Source organism: Eptatretus burgeri, chromosome 1 (genome assembly GCF_056783735.1).
Source record: "Eptatretus burgeri isolate ZD-2024b chromosome 1, Ebu_testis_v1, whole genome shotgun sequence".
Classification (NCBI taxonomy): Eukaryota; Metazoa; Chordata; class Myxini; order Myxiniformes; family Myxinidae; genus Eptatretus; species Eptatretus burgeri.
This window is the reverse complement of record NC_140961.1, coordinates 38,986,577-39,006,576: the sequence shown is the minus strand read 5'-3', so window position 1 is coordinate 39,006,576 and position 20,000 is coordinate 38,986,577. Positions and strand designations below refer to the sequence as shown.

Here is a 20,000-nt window from a genome sequence, read left to right as displayed (position 1 = left end):
CAGCAACGTATGAATGTCGGGGTCCAACTGTATATAGTCTTCACATACTACTCCAAAGTGATGAAGCGAAAACAATGCTGATGAAATGTGAATATATTTGATTCACAGAGAAAATCAGATTATTCTCAGTTGCATTATAAATATTCAAACCCTTTACCAAATTAACTTTAAATCACTTCAGCAGCAAATTATTTGCTTGAATGATTATAAAATAAGTGTAATCGGTTTCACCTGTATTTAATTAGTGGTTTAACTTAAAAATTAAGCTCACCCGCTTATCCAAGGAGTTTTAAGGTGCAACTCACTTGGTCAACCAACCAGGCAAACATGAAGACCAAGGAGCTTTCCAAAGAAGTCAGACATAAAGTGGTGGAGAAGCACCTTTGAGGAGAGGGTTATATGAAGATTTCAAAGTCAATCATTATCCCTTTCAGTATGGTGAACTCCATCATGATGAAGTGGAAGATGTATCATACAAACCAGGCTCGACCCAGAAAAGGTCGCCCATCTAAATCAACAGATAGGAAAGCAGGAAACTGGTTTGGGATGTCACTGTAACTCGAATGATGACTTTGAAAGATCTACAAGGCTCTATGTCTGAGTTGGGATCAGTGTTCATCAATCAACAATATGCCGTTCCCTTCACAAAGCTGGGGTCCATGGACAGATGGCAAGAAAGAAGCCATGACTGAAAAAGCCACATCTGAAAGCTCATATGGAGTTTCCGAAAAAGCATCTTAATGACACTACATGCATGTGGAGAAACGTTTTGTGGTCAGACAAGATAAAAAATTAAACTTTTTGGTCTAAATTCAAAGCGTTACGTCTGGCGCAAGCCGAACACTGCACATCATCTCCACTATCAAGTATGGTGGTAGCAGCATCATGTTATGTGGCTGCATTTCATCAGCAGGGACTGGCAAGCTTGTCAGGATAGAAGGGACAATGGATGGTGCAAAGTACAGGAGCATCCTTGAGGAAAACCTGCTTCATTCAGCCATGAATCTGAAACTGTATAGGAGATTCACATTTCAGGAGGACAATGATCCGAAGCACAAAGTTAAAGCCACACTGTAGTGGCTGAATAAAAAGAAAATATATGTCCTTGAGTGGCCCAGTCAAAGTCCTGACTTGAATCCAATTGACCATTTATGGCGAGACTTGAAGATTACAGTCTGATGTACATATTTATACATACATACATATACACCTGTTATTGATGCACCTTCAACTGTGATTGGTGAGGAGGCAATATCGTATCTAGAACCCACAAGTGCCATCTGCCACAACATGGACACAGTGTTTCAGCCCTCCAATCACAACCAGGAAACGTCACTGTTATTTAGAGTAATAGTGAGTTCTACGAATGTGATTATTGAAGTTCTCCGACCTGGATAAACGTCGTGATGATACCGTCATGATGACGTCATGACTACAAACCCAGAAGGGCTTCACACAGTGTAAAGATGTCAGTCAAATGCTGTCACCAAGCAGATGAATAGCGAAGCTGCTGACTAGTTTTGCCCTTATTGGTGCTCATCGGGGCAGCACATCGCTGTTCCATCCACTCAGTGACTTTGAAGCCTTTTGGCTTATATACTGGTTAATAATACACCTCCAACTGTGATTGGTGAGGATGCCAGATCGTATATGGAACCCACAAGTGCCATCTGCCACATGGACGCATTGTGTCTCGCCCCAACAATCACTCTCAACAAGATTGGTTGTGATTGATGGGGCGAGACACAATGCCCGACTGATAATGAAGATACAATCTAGCCAAAATTTGCACATACCATATCCAAAATAATGCAGCAATTATTGTCATGCGTTCATAATGGTTTCACCAGTAAGAGAAAATGACAGAGAACTTACGATTAACTACTTCCCTTCTCTTGTAGACCTTACGGGAACAGAAGGCCAAACAGCAGCGATTGCCAAGTCGCTTCGAGAGACTGCGCGGCAAGGCGATCAATGAAGTAATCCATTTGGTGAAGTGCGTTTTTCACTTGGCATGGAGTGACGTGTGATGCTTTCAGAGCGATGTGTCCTGATAGTTTATTCCTCGAAGAACCTGCTCCGTGTCGTGTAATGCACGCAGGAAGTTCCTGCGACCTCCGGAAGTGCAGCCCTTGCACGAGGCATGGTATTATAATGGGGCGACGTCTCTGCGTCAGCACCTCGACGGGACTCCTCGTACCTCAATACACACTGCGCTTGTTCGGCCGCAGCACTACCTACAAATGGGTTCCAAAGAGGTATTTCCTTGTTTATTTGTGGTGCTTTGTGCCATCGTGAATAAAATTTAATTTGGCTTTGAAATCCAAGGTGGGGTTTTGACAAAATTGCTGCAAATTTTGTTTTTTTCTCTCCAAGCATTTTTATTGGTTCACGAAAAAATATTTTCAGGAAAAAAATAAGTAGCCACTATATTCATTATTGTTGCGTGTCTGTCTGTCTGTCTCTGTCTGTCTGTCCCGAGCATAGCTCCGTGGGTTTTGATCTGATCCTGACAAAATTTTGGTGGGAGGTTTATATCATGATCAAGTTGTGTTTTCCTGAAAATGGGCGTGGTGCACCCATTATGGGTGGAGCCACGCCCAAAAAACATGTGTTTTTTTGGGGGGGGGTAACCGATTTCAATTTGCATCTTCTCCTAGGGCGTTTGGCAAATCTGACAGGGGCTTCGGTATTTGGTTAGCCCAATGGCACCTGCATAGCCCCAAGGAGCTCGATTTTTCATTTTCGTCCCAAGATCAAGGTCACAAGGTCACGAACTTAGAAAATTGCGAATTTTGACATAAAAAATTTCTTCTCTGAGGGGTTTGTCGAATCTGGCAAGGGTTTCGGTATTTGGTTAGCCCAATGACACCTGCATAGCCCCACAGAGCTCGATTTTTCATTTTCGTCCCAAGGTCAAGGCCACAAGGTCACGAACTTAGAAAATTGCGAATTGCGTTTTTAGGGGGTAGCCGATTTCAATTTGCATCTTCTCCTAGGGGGTTTGTCAAATCTGGCAGGGGTTTTCGGTATTTGGTTAGCCCAATGGCACCTGCATAGCCCCACGGAGCTCGATTTTCATTTTCCTCCCAAGATCAAGGTCACAAGGTCAAGGTCACGAACTTAGAAATTTCGAATTTTGACATAAAAAAATCATACGACCGCCTAAACTTTGAGAGCTAGGATGACAATATTTTTTATGCATAATCTTGAGGTCATTCCCCACCTAAAGTCTTGAAACCATTTTGCTCTATCTCGAACACTTTGCCCGTGGCGCCCCCTTCAAGTTTGTTTTTACGCCGATTTCATCAAAGTATGGATAATCCGATGAGTGCGAAATGCCATATAACCTATATGACGTTATATTGTTCCTGGAATGTTCCAGAGGAAGTTTTTTGCACCAAAGGTCATAATCCTTGTCTTTTGACCTTTAAAGGTCACGAAGGTCAAATTTTCAAAGTTGTGGGAATCGAACCGGGTTTTCGACCTTCTTCGATGAACTAACTCCAATAAGCTATATCACGTACCCCGTTTCCTTATTTTAATGTCCACAACATTGTTTTGTGACCTTTAAAGGTTATGCAAAGGTCAAATTTTTTAAGTTGTTGAACGAAACCGGGTTTTCGACATTTTGCAGCTAATAACCTGTCACCCGTACCACATCATGTTGATCATTTTTATAACTTGATCAAACATTATCACATTGTCTCATCAGACTTCTTAAACAATCTACATCGTCAAATACCGCTCGTGAACCATCGTCGTCTTCAGACTTGTCATTTATTGTGGTCGAAAGATAGAGTGAGAGCCATTACTTAACTACTTGGCAGACACATTCGAGAGAGGCAGATCAATCCAACCAGAGTTGAACTTAACCAACACCATTGATAGGGACCATAGCAGGAGCGTTCTTGTTGACGTCGTGTCAGACGCTTCATCTGTGATCCTGCTAAACACCATTCACTACTCTTGTTATCACTAATATTTTCACTCTCATTAAGAACAACAATGAACAATGCATCCAGCAAATCGGGGACCAAATGTTCCTCACTTTTCCCAACTGCCCAGATTCTTTAGGGCAGCGTAGCCACAGTCAGAGCACTGATCTGTCTCCATGGACTCTCTCTCTCACTCTCACTCTCTCTCGACCAGGGCAGGGGTACACCATCAAGATCATATGGGGCCTTTATCGGGGATGGCATTGAATATCATGTCTGTCAATATTGAAGGCTTCTCTTGGGTTAAACAAGATCTCCTTACCAACTTTTGCAAAGAGTATGGCTGCCACCTGCTGTGCCTACAAGAAACATATAGGGGCACAACTGTCATTGCATCCCTGGGATGAAGCTTCTCATCGAACAACCACATGAGCAGTATAGAAATGCCATCTTTACACAGCATGATATCAATACCTCCTTCCTGACTGACAACAATATCGAGATCTTGAGCATAGATCTTGCAGATCTATCAATCTCTTCAGTGTAGAAACCTCCTCGACAAAGGTTCTCCTTCACCGATCCATGCAGTGTTGACCACGACAAGAGCAGAGTGATAATAGGGGATTTGAACAGTCATCATGATTGATGGGGCTACAACACCACCTCGAAGATGGGGGGGGGGGAAAGTGGAAGAGTGGGCAGACGTACACCTCCAAGAACTCATCCATGACCCAAAACTCTCAAGCTCCTTCAACAGCAGCTGCTTGAGAAAAGGCTTCAATCCTGACCTTGCTTTTGTTGTGAGGGACGTTATCCCTCACGCACATCGTCCCATAGCAATCCAGATTCAATTTGCAATTACATCCCAGAGAATCCCCTTCCACTGCAGGTTTAACTCCAAGAGAGTAAAGTGGATGCAATTTGAGGATGATCTCGATTGAAAAGTGGAAAGAGTTGAAACAATCCATGAAAACTATGACCTGTTTGTAAACATAGTGCGTGCAGTGTCGACGAAGCACATCACGCATGATTACAAATAATTTTATGTTCCAGGCCTAACTCCCCAGCTATCTGAGCAGTATGAAGAATACATGTTTGGGGAAGATCCATTTGCTGAGGAAACCATTCTGACTGGCAACGAGCTGACCTCTGCAGCATCAGAAGAAGAAGAAGAAAGTCGTGGCAGTCCCGAAGGATAAATGTAGGAATGACCCACAACAGCAAGAAAGCATGGACAACCTTCAGAAAGCTGAGAAACGATGCAGTCAGGTTGCACCACAACATTACCACAGATCAAGTAGCCCACCAGTTTTAAGAGTGGCAGGGCTTCAACAAGACAGCCTAGGCCCTAAAGTGTAGTCGAAGAGGGACAAAGACGGTCGTTATTTGGTCTCGGTTTAACACACCGATCTCGCAAGTTACTTGGCACTTACACTGTGCTGATTTCTCGACTGCAAAGACACTCAATTGGCCCAATAAACAGAGAGCATGTGACCTCCGGTGAACAAGTGGAGAATGATTAGACTGTCAGTGTGAAATTTACTGCTTTGCCAATACGTATGATTTTTCCATCATCGATTCGATCCGCTCTGGTTTTAGAGTGCAAAGGAAATTGTGGCTTCATTTATTTGGGAGGATGGTTAGGGAGTTGTGGGGGGCAGATGTCAGAATGGCCTTCCCTTCGCTGGAGGATTTTGGTCATAATTGGTGATTCGCTTCCATTCTGCCACAGTGATGTATAAAGCAGATCCCTCAAATCCAATTTTAGACTGTGGGTCGTTGTGGTGTCAAAAACATCACGTTGTGTTTCCAGGTGTTATACAGCCAGGCCTCGGTGGAACCGCTGGGCCTATTTAAAATGATTTTTTGTTTGTTTTATGTTTTTTGAGCATAAAACATTCCCGCTTTTGGTTCATTGGATCCTTTATCTTGATCCCAATGGGTTGTTGTTGTGACCGAGTCCCCTTTGAGTCCTCTCGGACACACCGAAGATGAAAAGATGCAAGAGAGGGCAAAAAATGCATCGTTGATGACCGATGATGGTTTGGATTGTGCAATCGGAAAATCCTTTGTCGTGATCTTTGCTTTGCTTTATGTTCACAGGTGGCTTCCACGCAAGGCTCGGGCACCAACAGTTTGCTGAGTTCTCCCGACATCTGCGTAGCCTACCGCCTGCATCTCGAATGTGGACGTTTAATCAACTTGTACGACTGGCTTCAGGTCTGGCTCCATTAACTGTCTCCCCCCCTCCCTTCTAGCTGGGCGATTCTGTTTGCAACTGGGTCTCGTATGAGTCGGGTGGTGTGGTTGGCGAGCGTGCAATTTAATTTGTTGTGTTATTTCCTCGAATTCAAGTGCAATTTGTAATCTTACATCATTTTCTAATTTGCCCTCATTTAATTTTGGATTAGACTTGCTGATTAATGGTTACAGTCGAAAGGGTGTGGTGGTTGATTCCACCCATTGCAAATCGGGTGTGCCCGATTCGGCACACGACATCCCAGTTATAAGGATCTTCAATTGTCCCACATGCCAAGGAAGATTAGGGTTATCAAAGATGTAACCATGGTGAGGCGAATTGTCTTGGGAACCTGCAATGCAAGTAAAAGTAATCCGAATCGAGTGAAACGAAAAATTAACCTCAAGCCAGTAAGTTTAATCCGAGTGCTGCGTTTGCTGGTTTTGAGAGTGTGTGGAATATCATACTCTCCTAATCAATAAATCATGTGTTTGTTTCACAGTAATAATTAGGCCCAGATTGTGTTCATTCGATGGTGTTCCATTACCACATTGGACAAAATCCAAGCATGAGGAGTCACCTTCAGCAAACTGCTGTGCCCGAATTTATTCTTAGTCATCATGGCAGCAGTTCCTTTGGTAAATCACCGTTTGAATCTGAACTCAAGCCAAACTTCGGTTTCAAATGTGTTGGTGCTGCAAGGCACATATACTGGCACACAGGAAGGGGGATGTGGTGTCGAGACTTTTTCCCATCTCTCTTGTGGCAAGGCCCATACCCAATCACATGGCAACTCGTCCCAAATCTGTATAATAATTCCTGAACCTCGGCGAGCCTTTCACTTTTCAGAAATTACATTGGGATTCACGAGATATCCGTTATTGTCGGGTTTGTGTGTGTGTGTCTGTCTCTGCAACGCGAGGCTCCACAGTACAAACCAGCAAACTGATTTCGATGAAACTTGGCGATCAGGTGTCATATGGGCTGGGAGTGTGCGTGTTTGAGTAGCAACCACCCGTTGCTATGCAGTGGCCGAAAAACCGCGTTTTAAGAACCCAAACGGTAACTGACGTAGCGCGGCTTCGATGATTGGTAGAGCGACCGGACCAACTCCTGCCAATTCCTTGCATCCCCATCTAGTTATCGCGACAGCATAACATTCCTCTATCTCTCAGCCCTCCGAATGCGGAAAGGTGGTGAACCAGGGAATATGTTAAGTGACCTTGACCTCGGAAACCGTCGACGGCGGAACGTTCAAATTCGGTGTATGGATAAAGTTTAATAACTGCAACAAAATTGAACCGCAGCATTTTTCCAGATTCGATCACCAAGGGTGTCGGGGCTGAAATACGCAAAATTCAAAAAAATACTTTTTCCCGACCTACGTTCACTATTTTCAATACTTGTCCTACAGTTTTGAATGTGGAGAAACGAGACTTCGGAATTAAACACTTCGAGATATTTAGAAAATTTTACTCGAGCCGATTTTTGATTTAGGTTTTATTTTTCAAATGGTAGTCCTGTGAGGCGTGCCAGTTGGCAAAATATGCAATAGGAAAAATCTTGCCAAGCAGAGGAACAATTGTATGTGAACCAATGTCTTGGCAATGAATCTTCGTCGGTGGATCGGTCAGAATGAAAAGCATCGTATCCAGCACTTCAATCCTAGCGGATCCCTCGTCGCCGACTGGCTTGTCGATGAATTTGTCGGTAGAAATACCTGGTATTTTATCACATCGCACAAAATCCCCTTTGTGGGTAACGTCCAGGTTGCTGGTTACTGTGGGGGTCGGGATTGCACACCTCAGATCCAGGAATTTTTTTTAATTTACAAGGGTGTTTTAGCTTAACGATTTTAATTTGTACAATATGATAGGAAGTAACTCACCGCACTGATGAATCTTGCGCAGGCCTTTGCTGCCGTGGTTGATCGTGAACATGAAGATGAAATCCAACCGCAAATCCAGTATCCTTTTTGTTATTCACCATCATCCTTCAAGGTTGGACCTTGCGTGTGAGATTTTGCCACTCGACCTGTAAGCAAGGTCACTTACCTCCAGGCCCAGATAACCTGTCAGCTTGTGGTTTTTCCACTTGGTAGTAATGGGAAGTAGCTCAGAATTAATGTTATTTGCTTTTTTTAAAGTTTAACATTTCATCTTCTGCCTTTTACTCCAAGATGTGAAGGAAAGGTTTTTGCATATTGTGTCCTTCAAAAGCATGCTGAAGACTGTCCCAAGTTTAAATATAAACTTGTGACAATCGATGAGTACTTCACACCCCCCCCCTCCCACCCTGCTCCATTTCTCTTTGCCACCTTGTTCTCACTTCCTGAACATGCTCCCAGTGCACGATTCAAGCGAGCAGTCTCTGACCTGCAGTTCTTGGGCTTTGTGAAACCCACAAAACGCAAGACGGACCATGTAGCACGGCTCACATGGGGAGAGCACTGACACCAGCGAGAGCACCAGGGAGCTGTGGAAGACCAAGACCTCCATTGTGGCTGAACACACATCAAGTGCTCCATTTTACAAAGGGGGCATCGATGTGGTCGCTGATCAACACTGCCACATCAGAGCGAGTCACGGTGAAAAGGACTCCAGGTGCATCACTCCAGGTTAAACTTTATTCAGGTAGCTTACAGAGCACATGCGGTGTAAGGCAGGATTACAACTCGAGCTATATACAGTACAAAGCTGTTCACCTGAAGCTAAACAGTCCGCTACACAACCACTGCAAGCCAAATACAGCTAAGGGGTAACGTAACTTGCTTACCCAACTACTCCCTTTCAACTAAAGGAGGCAAAAACCAAGATGTCCAGTGTACAATCAAAGCAACATTTGTACACACCAAGCAATACACAGTGGTGTTAAGATTTACACAAAAGAAAAAAAAAAACAACAAAAAAAACTTCTGAGAATAAAATTAAAATGGCAGCGCAATCTTGCAGGAGGTTCTTGAAGGGTGGTTTCCGCAGCTTAAATTACACAGGGTGCTCAAGTACTGAGGCCAGCTGGCGAACAGCTTCACTCAAGGCTCAGGGAAGCTGGCGTAAACTGGCACAGGCTGTGCGTTGCCGGATCAAGGCTCCACCACCGGGCATGAGTACCAAGCCCGGGAATAGAAGTGCAGAAGGGTCAGGTTTAGGAGATGTGGTTGCAGAGTGAGTCAAGAAGAGCAATATGGCTGTGCTCAAGAGACATCTGTGCAGGAAAGGGGTGCAGGAAACATTTCAATATGAATTAACCATGAGAAAAGAAATGGCTGAACTTGAGCCCTTGCTTCATCATTGGGCCTTGCTGATAATGGCTACAGGCTGATCGATGTGATGTGCTGTACAGTGTGCATTTCCTCCGAAAAAAATAAATCTCCCACAGCATTGCTGAGTGTGTATCAATTTCCATAAAACTGATCGATTATAATCTTCTTTAACAGCCACAATTATTCCCATGTTGTACGGATGGCCGGGGGAAGCTTGGAAGTCTTTCACAAACCAGTTGGCCAAGGCTGACGTTCTAAGGTTCGGACAGGAATTTGTAATTTGTTCACAGTGCCGGCACGAGCTCGCCTACTCTTCATGAATGACACAGTGGTATCTTTAATGTCCACCAAATGATGCCGGTTGATGGGACGTCCAGTCAACGTCCATCCGAGGGACGGCACGCACATTGATGAATCGCCTTGCCTGTGAAACACCGGGATAACGTTTAGAGCTGGGTCTGGATTCTATCCCAGGCGAGACAGCTCAGAGGCGATTTCCTCCAGATAGGCCATCCGCCAACCCAAAACCAATAAATTATTTTTTTACTGTCAAAATCTTATTTATTTATTTTTAGCTTGCCTGTTCGAAGAACAGAGAGTGATAGCAATACCCCCGGCGTGAGCGTCAGCGTGAAAATGTTAAAGTTTTTGGTGCAAGTTATTTTTTCCTTTCTAATGTTTTTATCTACCACACTATTTTTTAAACGTATTATGTGATACCAGTCATCTGTCTCTGTCTCTGTGTGTGTCTCTGTCTGTGTGTCTCTGTGTGTGTCTCTGTCTGTGTGTCTCTGTGTGTGTGTCTCTGTGTGTGTGTCTCTGTGTGTGTCTCTGTCTGTCTCTGTCTGTATCTCTGTGTCTCTGTGTCTGTGTCTCTCTCTGTCTGTTTCTGTCTGTCTCTGTCTGTCTCTGTCTCTGTCTGTCTCTGTCTGTCTCTGTGTCTCTCTGTCTGTCTGTGTCTCTCTCTCTGTCTGTCCGTCTGTCTGTCTCTGTGTCTCTGTGTCTCTCTGTGTCTGTCTCTGTGTCTCTCTGTGTCTGTCTGTCTGTGTCTGTCTGTCTCTCTCTCCGTGTCTCTGTCTCTGTATCCGTCTGTCTCTGTCTGTGTCTGTCTCTCTGTGTCTCTGTCTGTGTCTGTCTGTCTCTCCGTCTGTCTGTCTCTCTTTATCCATCTGTCTCTGTCTGTCTGTGTCTCTCTGTCTGTCTGTGTCTCTATGTCTGTATCTGTCTCTGCATCTGTCTCTCTGTCCCTCTGTCTCTGTCTGTGTATCCGTCTGTCTGTCTGTCTGTCTGTCTGTCCCTCTCTCTGTGTCTGTCTCTCTGTCTGTGTATCCGTCTGTCTGTCTGTGTCTGTCTCTCTCTCTCTCTCTCTCTCTGTGTGTCTGTGTCTGTGTCTCTCTGTGTCTGTGTGTCTGTGTGTCTCTGTCTCTATGTGTCTGTCTGTGTCAGGTCTGTCTCTGTTTGTCTGCCTCTGTGTCTGTCAGGTCTGTCTCTCTGTCTGTCTGTGTCAGGTCTGTCTCTGTTTGTCTGCCTCTGTGTCTGTCAGGTCTGTCTCTCTGTCTGTCTGTGTCAGGTCTGTCTCTGTTTGTCTGCCTCTGTGTCTGTCAGGTCTGTCTCTGTCTGTCTCTCTGTCTCTGTCAGGTCTGTCTCTCTCTGTCTCTGTCAGGCCTGTCTCTCTGTCTATGTGTCTCTCTCTGTCTCTGTCAGGCCTGTCTCTCTGTCTATGTGTCTCTCTCTGTCTCTGTCAGGCCTGTCTCTGTCTCTCTGTCCGTCTGTCTCTCTGTCCGTCTGTCTCTCTGTCCGTCTGTCTCTCTGTCCGTCTGTCTCTCTGTCCGTCTGTCTCTCTGTCCGTCTGTCTCTCTGTCCGTCTGTCTCTCTGTCCGTCTGTCTCTCTGTCCGTCTGTCTCTCTGTCCGTCTGTCTCTGTGTCTCCTTGTCTGTCTCTGTCCGTCTCTCTCTGTCTGTCTCTTTGTCTGTCTCTGTCTGTCTCTTTGTCTGTCTCTGTCCGTCTCTTTGTCTGTCTGTCTCTCTCCATCTCTGTGTCTGTCTGTGTCTGTCTGTCAGGTCTGTGTCTGTCTCTGTCTGTCTGTCAGGTCTTTGTCTGTCTCTGTCTGTCTGTCAGGTCTGTGTCTGTCTCTGTCTGTCTGTCAGGTCTGTGTCTGTCTCTGTCTGTCTGTCAGGTCTGTGTCCGTCTCTGTCTGTCTGTCAGGTCTGTGTCCGTCTCTGTCTGTCTGTCAGGTCTGTGTCTGTCTCTGTCTGTCTGTCAGGTCTGTGTCTGTCTCTGTCTGTCTGTCTGTCAGGTCTGTCTCTGTCTGTCTGTCAGGTCTGTGTCTGTCTCTGTCTGTCTGTCAGGTCTGTGTCTGTCTCTGTCTGTCTGTCAGGTCTGTGTCTGTCTGTCTGTCTGTCAGGTCTGTGTCTGTCTCTGTCTCTGTCTGTCTGTCAGGTCTGTGTCTGTCTCTGTCTGTCTGTCTCTGTCTGTCTGTCAGGTCTGTGTCTGTCTCTGTCTGTCTGTCAGGTCTGTGTCTGTCTCTGTCTGTCTGTCAGGTCTGTGTCTGTCTCTGTCTGTCTGTCTGTCAGGTCTGTGTCTGTCTCTGTCTGTCAGGTCTGTGTCTGTCTCTGTCTGTCAGGTCTGTGTCTGTCTCTGTCTGTCTGTCTGTCAGGTCTGTGTCTGTCTCTGTCTGTCTGTCTGTCAGGTCTGTCTGTCAGGTCTGTCTCTGTCTGTCTGTCTGTCAGGTCTGTCTGTCAGGTCTGTGTCTGTCTCTGTCTGTCTGTCAGGTCTGTGTCTGTCAGGTCTGTGTCTGTCTCTGTCTGTCTGTCAGGTCTGTGTCTGTCAGGTCTGTGTCTGTCTCTGTCTGTCTGTCAGGTCTGTGTCTGTCTCTGTCTGTCTGTCAGGTCTGTGTCTGTCTCTGTCTGTCAGGTCTGTGTCTGTCTCTGTCTGTCAGGTCTGTGTCTGTCTCTGTCTGGTCTGTGTCTGTCTCTGTCTGTCTGTCTCTGTCTGGTCTGTGTCTGTCTCTGTCTGGTCTGTGTCTGTCTCTGTCTGTCTGTCAGGTCTGTGTCTGTCTGTCAGGTCTGTGTCTGTCTGTCAGGTCTGTGTCTGTCTGTCAGGTCTGTGTCTGTCTGTCAGGTCTGTGTCTGTCTGTCAGGTCTGTGTCTGTCTGTCTGTCTGTCAGGTCTGTGTCTGTCTGTCTGTCTGTCAGGTCTGTCTCTGTCTCTGTCTGTCTGTCAGGTCTGTGTCTGTCTCTGTCTCTGTCTGTCTGTCAGGTCTGTGTCTGTCTCTGTCTCTGTCTGTCTGTCAGGTCTGTGTCTGTCTCTGTCTCTGTCTGTCTGTCAGGTCTGTGTCTGTCTCTGTCTCTGTCTGTCTGTCAGGTCTGTGTCTGTCTCTGTCTCTGTCTGTCTGTCAGGTCTGTGTCTGTCTCTGTCTCTGTCTGTCTGTCAGGTCTGTGTCTGTCTCTGTCTCTGTCTGTCTGTCAGGTCTGTGTCTGTCTCTGTCTCTGTCTGTCTGTCAGGTCTGTGTCTGTCTCTGTCTGTCTGTCAGGTCTGTGTCTGTCTCTGTCTGTCTGTCTGTCAGGTCTGTCTCTGTCTGTCTGTCAGGTCTGTGTCTGTCTCTGTCTGTCTGTCAGGTCTGTGTCTGTCTCTGTCTGTCTGTCAGGTCTGTGTCTGTCTGTCTGTCTGTCAGGTCTGTGTCTGTCTCTGTCTCTGTCTGTCTGTCAGGTCTGTGTCTGTCTCTGTCTGTCTGTCTCTGTCTGTCTGTCAGGTCTGTGTCTCTCGGTGTCTCTGTCTCGGTGTCTCGGTGTCTCTGTCTCGGTGTCTCGGTGTCTCTGTCTCGGTGTCTCGGTGTCTCTGTCTCGGTGTCTCGGTGTCTCTGTCTCGGTGTCTCGGTGTCTCTGTCTCGGTGTCTCGGTGTCTCTCGGTGGCTCTGTGTCTCTCGGTGTGTCTGTGTCTCTCGGTGTTTCTGTGTCTCTCGGTGTCTCTGTGTCTGTCTGTCTGGTGTCTCTGTGTCTGTGTCTGTCTGTCTCTGTGTCTGTCGGTGTCTGTCAGGTCTGTCTCTGTCTGTCTGTCTGTCAGGTCTGTCTGTCAGGTCTGTGTCTGTCTCTGTCTGTCTGTCAGGTCTGTGTCTGTCAGGTCTGTGTCTGTCTCTGTCTGTCTGTCAGGTCTGTGTCTGTCAGGTCTGTGTCTGTGTCTCTGTCTGTCTGTGTCTGTGTCTGTGTCTGTCTCTGTCTGTCTGTCAGGTCTGTGTCTGTCTCTGTGTCTGTCAGGTCTGTGTCTGTCTCTGTGTCTGTCAGGTCTGTGTCTGTCTCTGTCTGGTCTGTGTCTGTCTCTGTCTGTCTGTCTCTGTCTGGTCTGTGTCTGTCTCTGTCTGGTCTGTGTCTGTCTCTGTCTGTCTGTCAGGTCTGTGTCTGTCTGTCAGGTCTGTGTCTGTCTGTCAGGTCTGTGTCTGTCTGTCAGGTCTGTGTCTGTCTGTCAGGTCTGTGTCTGTCTGTCAGGTCTGTGTCTGTCTGTCTGTCTGTCAGGTCTGTGTCTGTCTGTCTGTCTGTCAGGTCTGTCTCTGTCTCTGTCTGTCTGTCAGGTCTGTGTCTGTCTCTGTCTCTGTCTGTCTGTCAGGTCTGTGTCTGTCTCTGTCTCTGTCTGTCTGTCAGGTCTGTGTCTGTCTCTGTCTCTGTCTGTCTGTCAGGTCTGTGTCTGTCTCTGTCTCTGTCTGTCTGTCAGGTCTGTGTCTGTCTCTGTCTCTGTCTGTCTGTCAGGTCTGTGTCTGTCTCTGTCTCTGTCTGTCTGTCAGGTCTGTGTCTGTCTCTGTCTCTGTCTGTCTGTCAGGTCTGTGTCTGTCTCTGTCTCTGTCTGTCTGTCAGGTCTGTGTCTGTCTCTGTCTCTGTCTGTCTGTCAGGTCTGTCTCTGTCTCTGTCTGTCTGTCAGGTCTGTGTCTGTCTCTGTCTGTCTGTCAGGTCTGTGTCTGTCTCTGTCTGTCTGTCAGGTCTGTGTCTGTCTCTGTCTGTCTGTCAGGTCTGTGTCTGTCTCTGTCTGTCTGTCAGGTCTGTGTCTGTCTCTGTCTGTCTGTCAGGTCTGTGTCTGTCTCTGTCTCTGTGTCTCTCGGTGTCAGGTCTGTGTCTGGTGTCTCTGTCTGTCTGTCAGGTGTCTGTGTCTGTCTCTGTCTGTCTGTCAGGTCTGTGTCTGTCTCTGTCTGTCTGTCAGGTCTGTGTCTCTCGGTGTCTCTGTGTCTCTCGGTGTCTCTGTGTCTGTCTCTGTCTGTCTGTCAGGTCTGTGTCTCTGTCTGTCTGTCAGGTCTGTGTCTCTGTCTGTCTGTCAGGTCTGTGTCTCTGTCTGTCTGTCAGGTCTGTGTCTCTGTCTGTCTGTCAGGTCTGTGTCTCTGTCTGTCTGTCAGGTCTGTGTCTCTGTCTGTCTGTCAGGTCTGTGTCTCTGTCTGTCTGTCAGGTCTGTGTCTCTGTCTGTCTGTCAGGTCTGTGTCTCTGTCTGGTCTGTCAGGTCTGTGTCTCTGTCTGGTCTGTCTCTCTGTCTCTCTGTCTGGTCTGTCTCTCTGTCTCTCTGTCTGTCAGGTCTGTGTCTGTGTCTGTGTCTCTCGGTGTCTCTGTGTCTCTCGGTGTCTCTGTGTCTCTCGGTGTCTCTGTGTCTCTCGGTGTCTCTGTGTCTCTCGGTGTCTCTGTGTCTCTCGGTGTCTCTGTGTCTCTCGGTGTCTCTGTGTCTCTCGGTGTCTCTGTGTCTCTCGGTGTCTCTGTGTCTCTCGGTGTCTCTGTGTCTCTCGGTGTCTCTGTGTCTCTCGGTGTCTCTGTGTCTCTCGGTGTCTCTGTGTCTCTCGGTGTCTCTGTGTCTCTCGGTGTCTCTGTGTCTCTCGGTGTCTCTGTGTCTCTCGGTGTCTCTGTGTCTCTCGGTGTCTCGGTGTCTCTGTGTCTCTGTGTCTCTCGGTGTCTCTGTGTCTCTCGGTGTCTCTGTGTCTCTCGGTGTCTCTGTGTCTCTGTGTCTCTCGGTGTCTCTCGGTGTCTCTGTGTCTCTCTGTGTCTCTCTGTGTCTCTCGGTGTCTCTGTGTCTCTCTGTGTCTCTCTGTGTCTCTCGGTGTCTCTGTGTCTCTCTGTGTCTCTGTGTCTCTCTGTGTCTCTCTGTGTCTCTCTGTGTCTCTCTGTGTCTCTCTGTGTCTCTCGGTGTCTCGGTGTCTCGGTGTCTCTGTCTCTCGGTGTCTCTGTCTCTCGGTGTCTCTGTCTCTCGGTGTCTCTGTCTCTCGGTGTCTCTGTCTCTCGGTGTCTCTGTCTCTCGGTGTCTCTGTCTCTCGGTGTCTCTGTCTCTCGGTGTCTCTGTCTCTCGGTGTCTCTGTCTCTCGGTGTCTCTGTCTCTCGGTGTCTCTGTCTCTCGGTGTCTCTGTGTCTCTCGGTGTCTCTGTGTCTCTCGGTGTCTCTGTCTCTCGGTGTCTCTGTCTCTCGGTGTCTCTGTCTCTCGGTGTCTCTGTCTCTCGGTGTCTCTGTCTCTCGGTGTCTCTGTCTCTCGGTGTCTCTGTCTCTCGGTGTCTCTGTCTCTCGGTGTCTCTGTCTCTCGGTGTCTCTGTCTCTCGGTGTCTCTGTCTCTCGGTGTCTCTGTCTCTCGGTGTCTCTGTCTCTCGGTGTCTCTGTCTCTCGGTGTCTCTGTCTCTCGGTGTCTCTGTCTCTCGGTGTCTCTGTCTCTCGGTGTCTCTGTGTCTCTCGGTGTCTCTGTGTCTCTCGGTGTCTCTGTGTCTCTCGGTGTCTCTGTGTCTCTCGGTGTCTCTGTGTCTCTCGGTGTCTCTGTGTCTCTCGGTGTCTCTGTGTCTCTCGGTGTCTCTGTGTCTCTCGGTGTCTCTGTGTCTCTCGGTGTCTCTGTGTCTCTCGGTGTCTCTGTGTCTCTCGGTGTCTCTGTGTCTCTCGGTGTCTCTGTGTCTCTCGGTGTCTCTGTGTCTCTCGGTGTCTCTGTGTCTCTCGGTGTCTCTGTGTCTCTCGGTGTCTCTGTGTCTCTCGGTGTGTCTGTGTCTCTCGGTGTGTCTGTGTCTCTCGGTGTCTGTGTCTCTGTGTCTCTGTGTCTCTGTGTCTCTGTGTCTCTGTGTCTCTGTGTCTCTGTGTCTCTGTGTCTCTGTGTCTCTGTGTCTCTGTGTCTCTGTGTCTCGGTGTCTCTGTCTCTCGGTGTCTCTGTCTCTCGGTGTCTCTGTCTCTCGGTGTCTCTGTCTCTCGGTGTCTCTGTCTCTCGGTGTCTCTGTCTCTCGGTGTCTCTGTCTCTCGGTGTCTCTGTCTCTCGGTGTCTCTGTCTCTCGGTGTCTCTGTCTCTCGGTGTCTCTGTCTCTCGGTGTCTCTGTCTCTCGGTGTCTCTGTCTCTCGGTGTCTCTGTCTCTCGGTGTCTCTGTCTCTCGGTGTCTCTGTCTCTCGGTGTCTCTGTCTCTCGGTGTCTCTGTCTCTCGGTGTCTCTGTCTCTCGGTGTCTCTGTCTCTCGGTGTCTCTGTCTCTCGGTGTCTCTGTCTCTCGGTGTCTCTGTCTCTCGGTGTCTCTGTCTCTCGGTGTCTCTGTCTCTCGGTGTCTCTGTCTCTCGGTGTCTCTGTCTCTCGGTGTCTCTGTCTCTCGGTGTCTCTGTCTCTCGGTGTCTCTGTCTCTCGGTGTCTCTGTCTCTCGGTGTCTCTGTCTCTCGGTGTCTCTGTCTCTCGGTGTCTCTGTCTCTCGGTGTCTCTGTCTCTCGGTGTCTCGGTCTCTCGGTGTCTCGGTGTCTCGGTGTCTCGGTGTCTCGGTCTCTCGGTCTCTCGGTGTCTCGGTGTCTCGGTCTCTCGGTGTCTGTGTCTCTGTCTCTGTCTCGGTCTCTCGGTGTCTGTGTCTCTGTCTCTGTCTCTGTCTCTCGGTGTCTCTGTCTCTGTCTCTCGGTGTCTCTGTCTCTGTCTCTCGGTGTCTCTGTCTCTGTCTCTCGGTGTCTCTGTCTCTGTCTCTCGGTGTCTCTGTCTCTGTCTCTCGGTGTCTCTGTCTCTGTCTCTGTCTCTCGGTGTCTGTGTCTGTGTCTCTGTCTGTGTCTGTGTCTCTGTCTGTGTCTGTGTCTCTGTCTGTCTCTCTGTCAGGTCTGTCTCTCTGTCAGGTCTGTCTCTCTGTCAGGTCTGTCTCTCTGTCTGTCAGGTCTGTCTCTGTCTGTCAGGTCTGTGTCTCTGTCTGTCAGGTCTGTGTCTCTGTCTGTCAGGTCTGTCTCTGTCTGTCAGGTCTGTCTCTCTGTCAGGTCTGTCTCTCTGTCAGGTCTGTCTCTCTGTCAGGTCTGTCTCTCTGTCAGGTCTGTCTCTCTGTCAGGTCTGTCTCTCTGTCAGGTCTGTCTCTCTGTCAGGTCTGTCTCTCTGTCAGGTCTGTCTCTCTGTCAGGTCTGTCTCTCTGTCAGGTCTGTCTCTCTGTCAGGTCTGTCTCTCTGTCAGGTCTGTCTCTCTGTCAGGTCTGTCTCTCTGTCAGGTCTGTCTCTCTGTCAGGTCTGTCTCTCTGTCAGGTCTGTCTCTCTGTCAGGTCTGTCTCTCTGTCAGGTCTGTCTCTCTGTCAGGTCTATCTGTGTCTATCTCTGTCTCTGTCTCTGTCTCCGTCAGGTCTATCTCTGTCTCTGTCTCCGTCAGGTCTATCTCTGTCTCTGTCTCTGTCAGGTCTGTCTCTGTCTCTGTCTCTGTCAGGTCTGTCTCTGTCTCTGTCAGGTCTGTCTCTGTCTCTGTCAGGTCTGTCTCTGTCTCTGTCAGGTCTGTCTCTGTCTCTGTCAGGTCTGTCTCTGTCTCTGTCAGGTCTGTCTCTGTCTCTGTCAGGTCTGTCTCTGTCTCTGTCAGGTCTGTCCTGTCAGGTCTGTCCTGTCTCTGTGTCTGTGACTGTGTCTCTCTGTCTCTGTCAGGTCTGTCCTGTCTCTGTGTCTCTCTCTGTCTGTCTGTTCCTGTCCACACTCTAACTCCCAGTTTTCAACTTTCATATTTGTTGCATTTGTACAGACTGTGGAGACGTTGTGTCGCGACATACGTTCGTCATCTAAAGTGGTTGCCATGACAACCAGGATGCTGTTTTCCATCCGTTCCTGTCTGCACTCTAACTCCCAAAGTTAACTTTCACGTTTCATATTTGGTACATAGGTACAGACTGTGGAGATGGTGTGTCATGACATACGTTCGTCATCTAAAGTGGTTGCCATGGCAACCAGGATGCTGTTTTCCATCCGTTCCTGTCCGCACTCTAACTCCCAACACTGCATATTACTTTTTCTTTTTGATGCATTTCTCATGGTAAGACAAGTACCATAAAATTTGGAACATTGAGCACATCGTTATATTAGCTGCATCCCCTAAATTAAAAAAAAACCTGGAATTTAAGCACCCACAAGCCGCACTGGTTTATAAGCCTCAGATATTGCACACAAAAAACCAAGCGCAAAAACGTCCGAAAATTAGCCACAAAAAGTGATCGATCTTGCTTCGAGTCTAATCTGAACAGTGGAAACACCCCAACCATCCACTGTCTGTGTGTTAACCCAGTCTTCAAGTTTGTCTTCCAGTTCGGGCCATCGGCATTTCCTACCTCAGAAAGCCTTTGTTGACTTTTTGCAACGAGAAAGTTTGCCCCTCTGTGAGTTTTGAATAACTCGTGTGGACCTCTTGTTAACTGATTACAATACACAAATACATATATTGCTTTAAAATTATTTGGATCAGACCACTGCAATGCTTTATAAAAAAATATTAATTATTAGGCTCGTCTTTTAAAAACGATAAATGTATAAACAGGCGAGCATTAGGTGGCTTTGACACCACTCTGGTTAATTTTCAACCTTGTATCATGTTTTCATGAAAAAGTCACATTCCTCCCACTACACATTTAGGCCTGACAAGTGGAGCTCAACAGGTGTACAATACTCACAGCTTGCAGGCCGCCCACCATACTTGCGCATGATCTGGTCCTGAGTGAATTTCACAAAACCCTCGTATTGCTCTGTTTTGAACAACAAAAAAGAAAAGAGAAAATGGAATAAATCACAGGGTAAAAATCTTGTACAACTTCACTGCTGCTTTTAATGGCCGCAATTGTTCCCACTTTCTCGTGTTTGATTTAATCTCGTGTTTTGTTCATCATGGCCCCTAAACATTCATCAAAAAGTTTAAAAAAAAAATTTACGTTTATAAAGTAAAAAAGTTACTGTCAGCGAAGGTTAATTTATTATTGAAGAAAGAAATTCTTTTTTAAAATTTATTTAGTGCAGCCTAAGTGTACAGTGTTTATAAAATCTACCTTATACAGGTGTACCATTTAAAAAAAAAATCTTTTATACCTGTTCTATGTTTGGATACACAAATAATGACCATTGTGTTACAATTGCCTGCAGTATTCAGTACAGTAACATGCTGTACAGGTTTGTAGCCGAGGAGCAATAGGCTATATCATATAGATAGCCAAGTTGTCTCGGTTTGTGTAAGTACGATGTTCGAAAACGAAAACGGAAAAAAAACAAAAACTGATATTCGCTTAACGACGCATTTCTCAGAACGTAACCCCATCGTTAAGTGGCGTGTGTGTGTGTGTGTGTGTGTGTGTGTGTGTGTGTGTGTGTGTGTGTGTGTGTGTGTGTGTGTGTGTGTG

At 47.2% G+C, this 20,000-nt stretch overlaps 3 protein-coding genes across 8 annotated transcripts in view; 2 read left to right on the top strand and 1 right to left on the bottom strand.

Moving 5' to 3' along the window:
* Window positions 1-9,996, top strand: part of ORC3 (origin recognition complex subunit 3) — a 119,872-nt gene extending 109,876 nt beyond the window's left edge. For 4 of the 6 annotated variants that reach the window (XM_085880178.1, XM_085880188.1, XM_085880169.1 and 1 more), the window contains 5 exons: window positions 1,902-1,996; window positions 2,102-2,258; window positions 6,042-6,158; window positions 8,088-8,143; window positions 8,525-9,996. In XM_085880178.1, the coding sequence (XP_085736304.1) occupies window positions 1,902-1,996; window positions 2,102-2,258; window positions 6,042-6,158; window positions 8,088-8,143; window positions 8,525-8,630 (531 nt within the window). In that variant the 3' untranslated portion in view covers window positions 8,631-9,996. The remainder of the gene's footprint in view (window positions 1-1,901; window positions 1,997-2,101; window positions 2,259-6,041; window positions 6,159-8,087; window positions 8,144-8,524) is intronic. The other 2 variants (XR_015057857.1, XM_085880198.1) reach the window with 2 other exon arrangements.
* The window catches only part of AKIRIN2 (akirin 2), a 41,118-nt gene continuing 29,907 nt past the window's right edge, over window positions 8,790-20,000 (bottom strand). The window contains exons 4-5 of the mRNA XM_085880226.1: window positions 19,284-19,355; window positions 8,790-9,381 (exon numbers count right to left, since the gene is read on the bottom strand). Of these exons, the coding sequence (XP_085736352.1) occupies window positions 9,371-9,381; window positions 19,284-19,355 (83 nt within the window). The 3' untranslated portion in view covers window positions 8,790-9,370. The remainder of the gene's footprint in view (window positions 9,382-19,283; window positions 19,356-20,000) is intronic.
* On the top strand, window positions 10,504-18,963 carry LOC147034290 (uncharacterized). The gene is made up of 4 exons (XM_085872003.1): window positions 10,504-11,499; window positions 12,503-12,632; window positions 14,985-16,262; window positions 18,902-18,963. Exons 1-4 carry the CDS (start codon window positions 10,651-10,653, stop codon window positions 18,961-18,963), a joined length of 2,319 nt encoding a protein of 772 aa, XP_085728129.1. The 5' UTR covers window positions 10,504-10,650.

What these genes read in the sequence shown, in the direction of transcription:
- LOC147034290 (XM_085872003.1), top strand. Translation starts at nt 10,651, where the DNA reads ATGTCTGTATCTGTCTCTGCATCTGTCTCTCTGTCCCTCTGTCTCTGT. An exon ending in TCTGTCTGTCTGTCTGTCAG is followed by an intron (nt 12,633 to 14,984) that starts GTCTGTCTCTGT and finishes TCTGTCTGTCAG; the next exon opens with GTCTGTGTCTGTGTCTGTGT. An exon ending in CGGTGTCTCTGTGTCTCTCG is followed by an intron (nt 16,263 to 18,901) that starts GTGTCTCTGTGT and finishes GTGTTAACCCAG; the next exon opens with TCTTCAAGTTTGTCTTCCAG.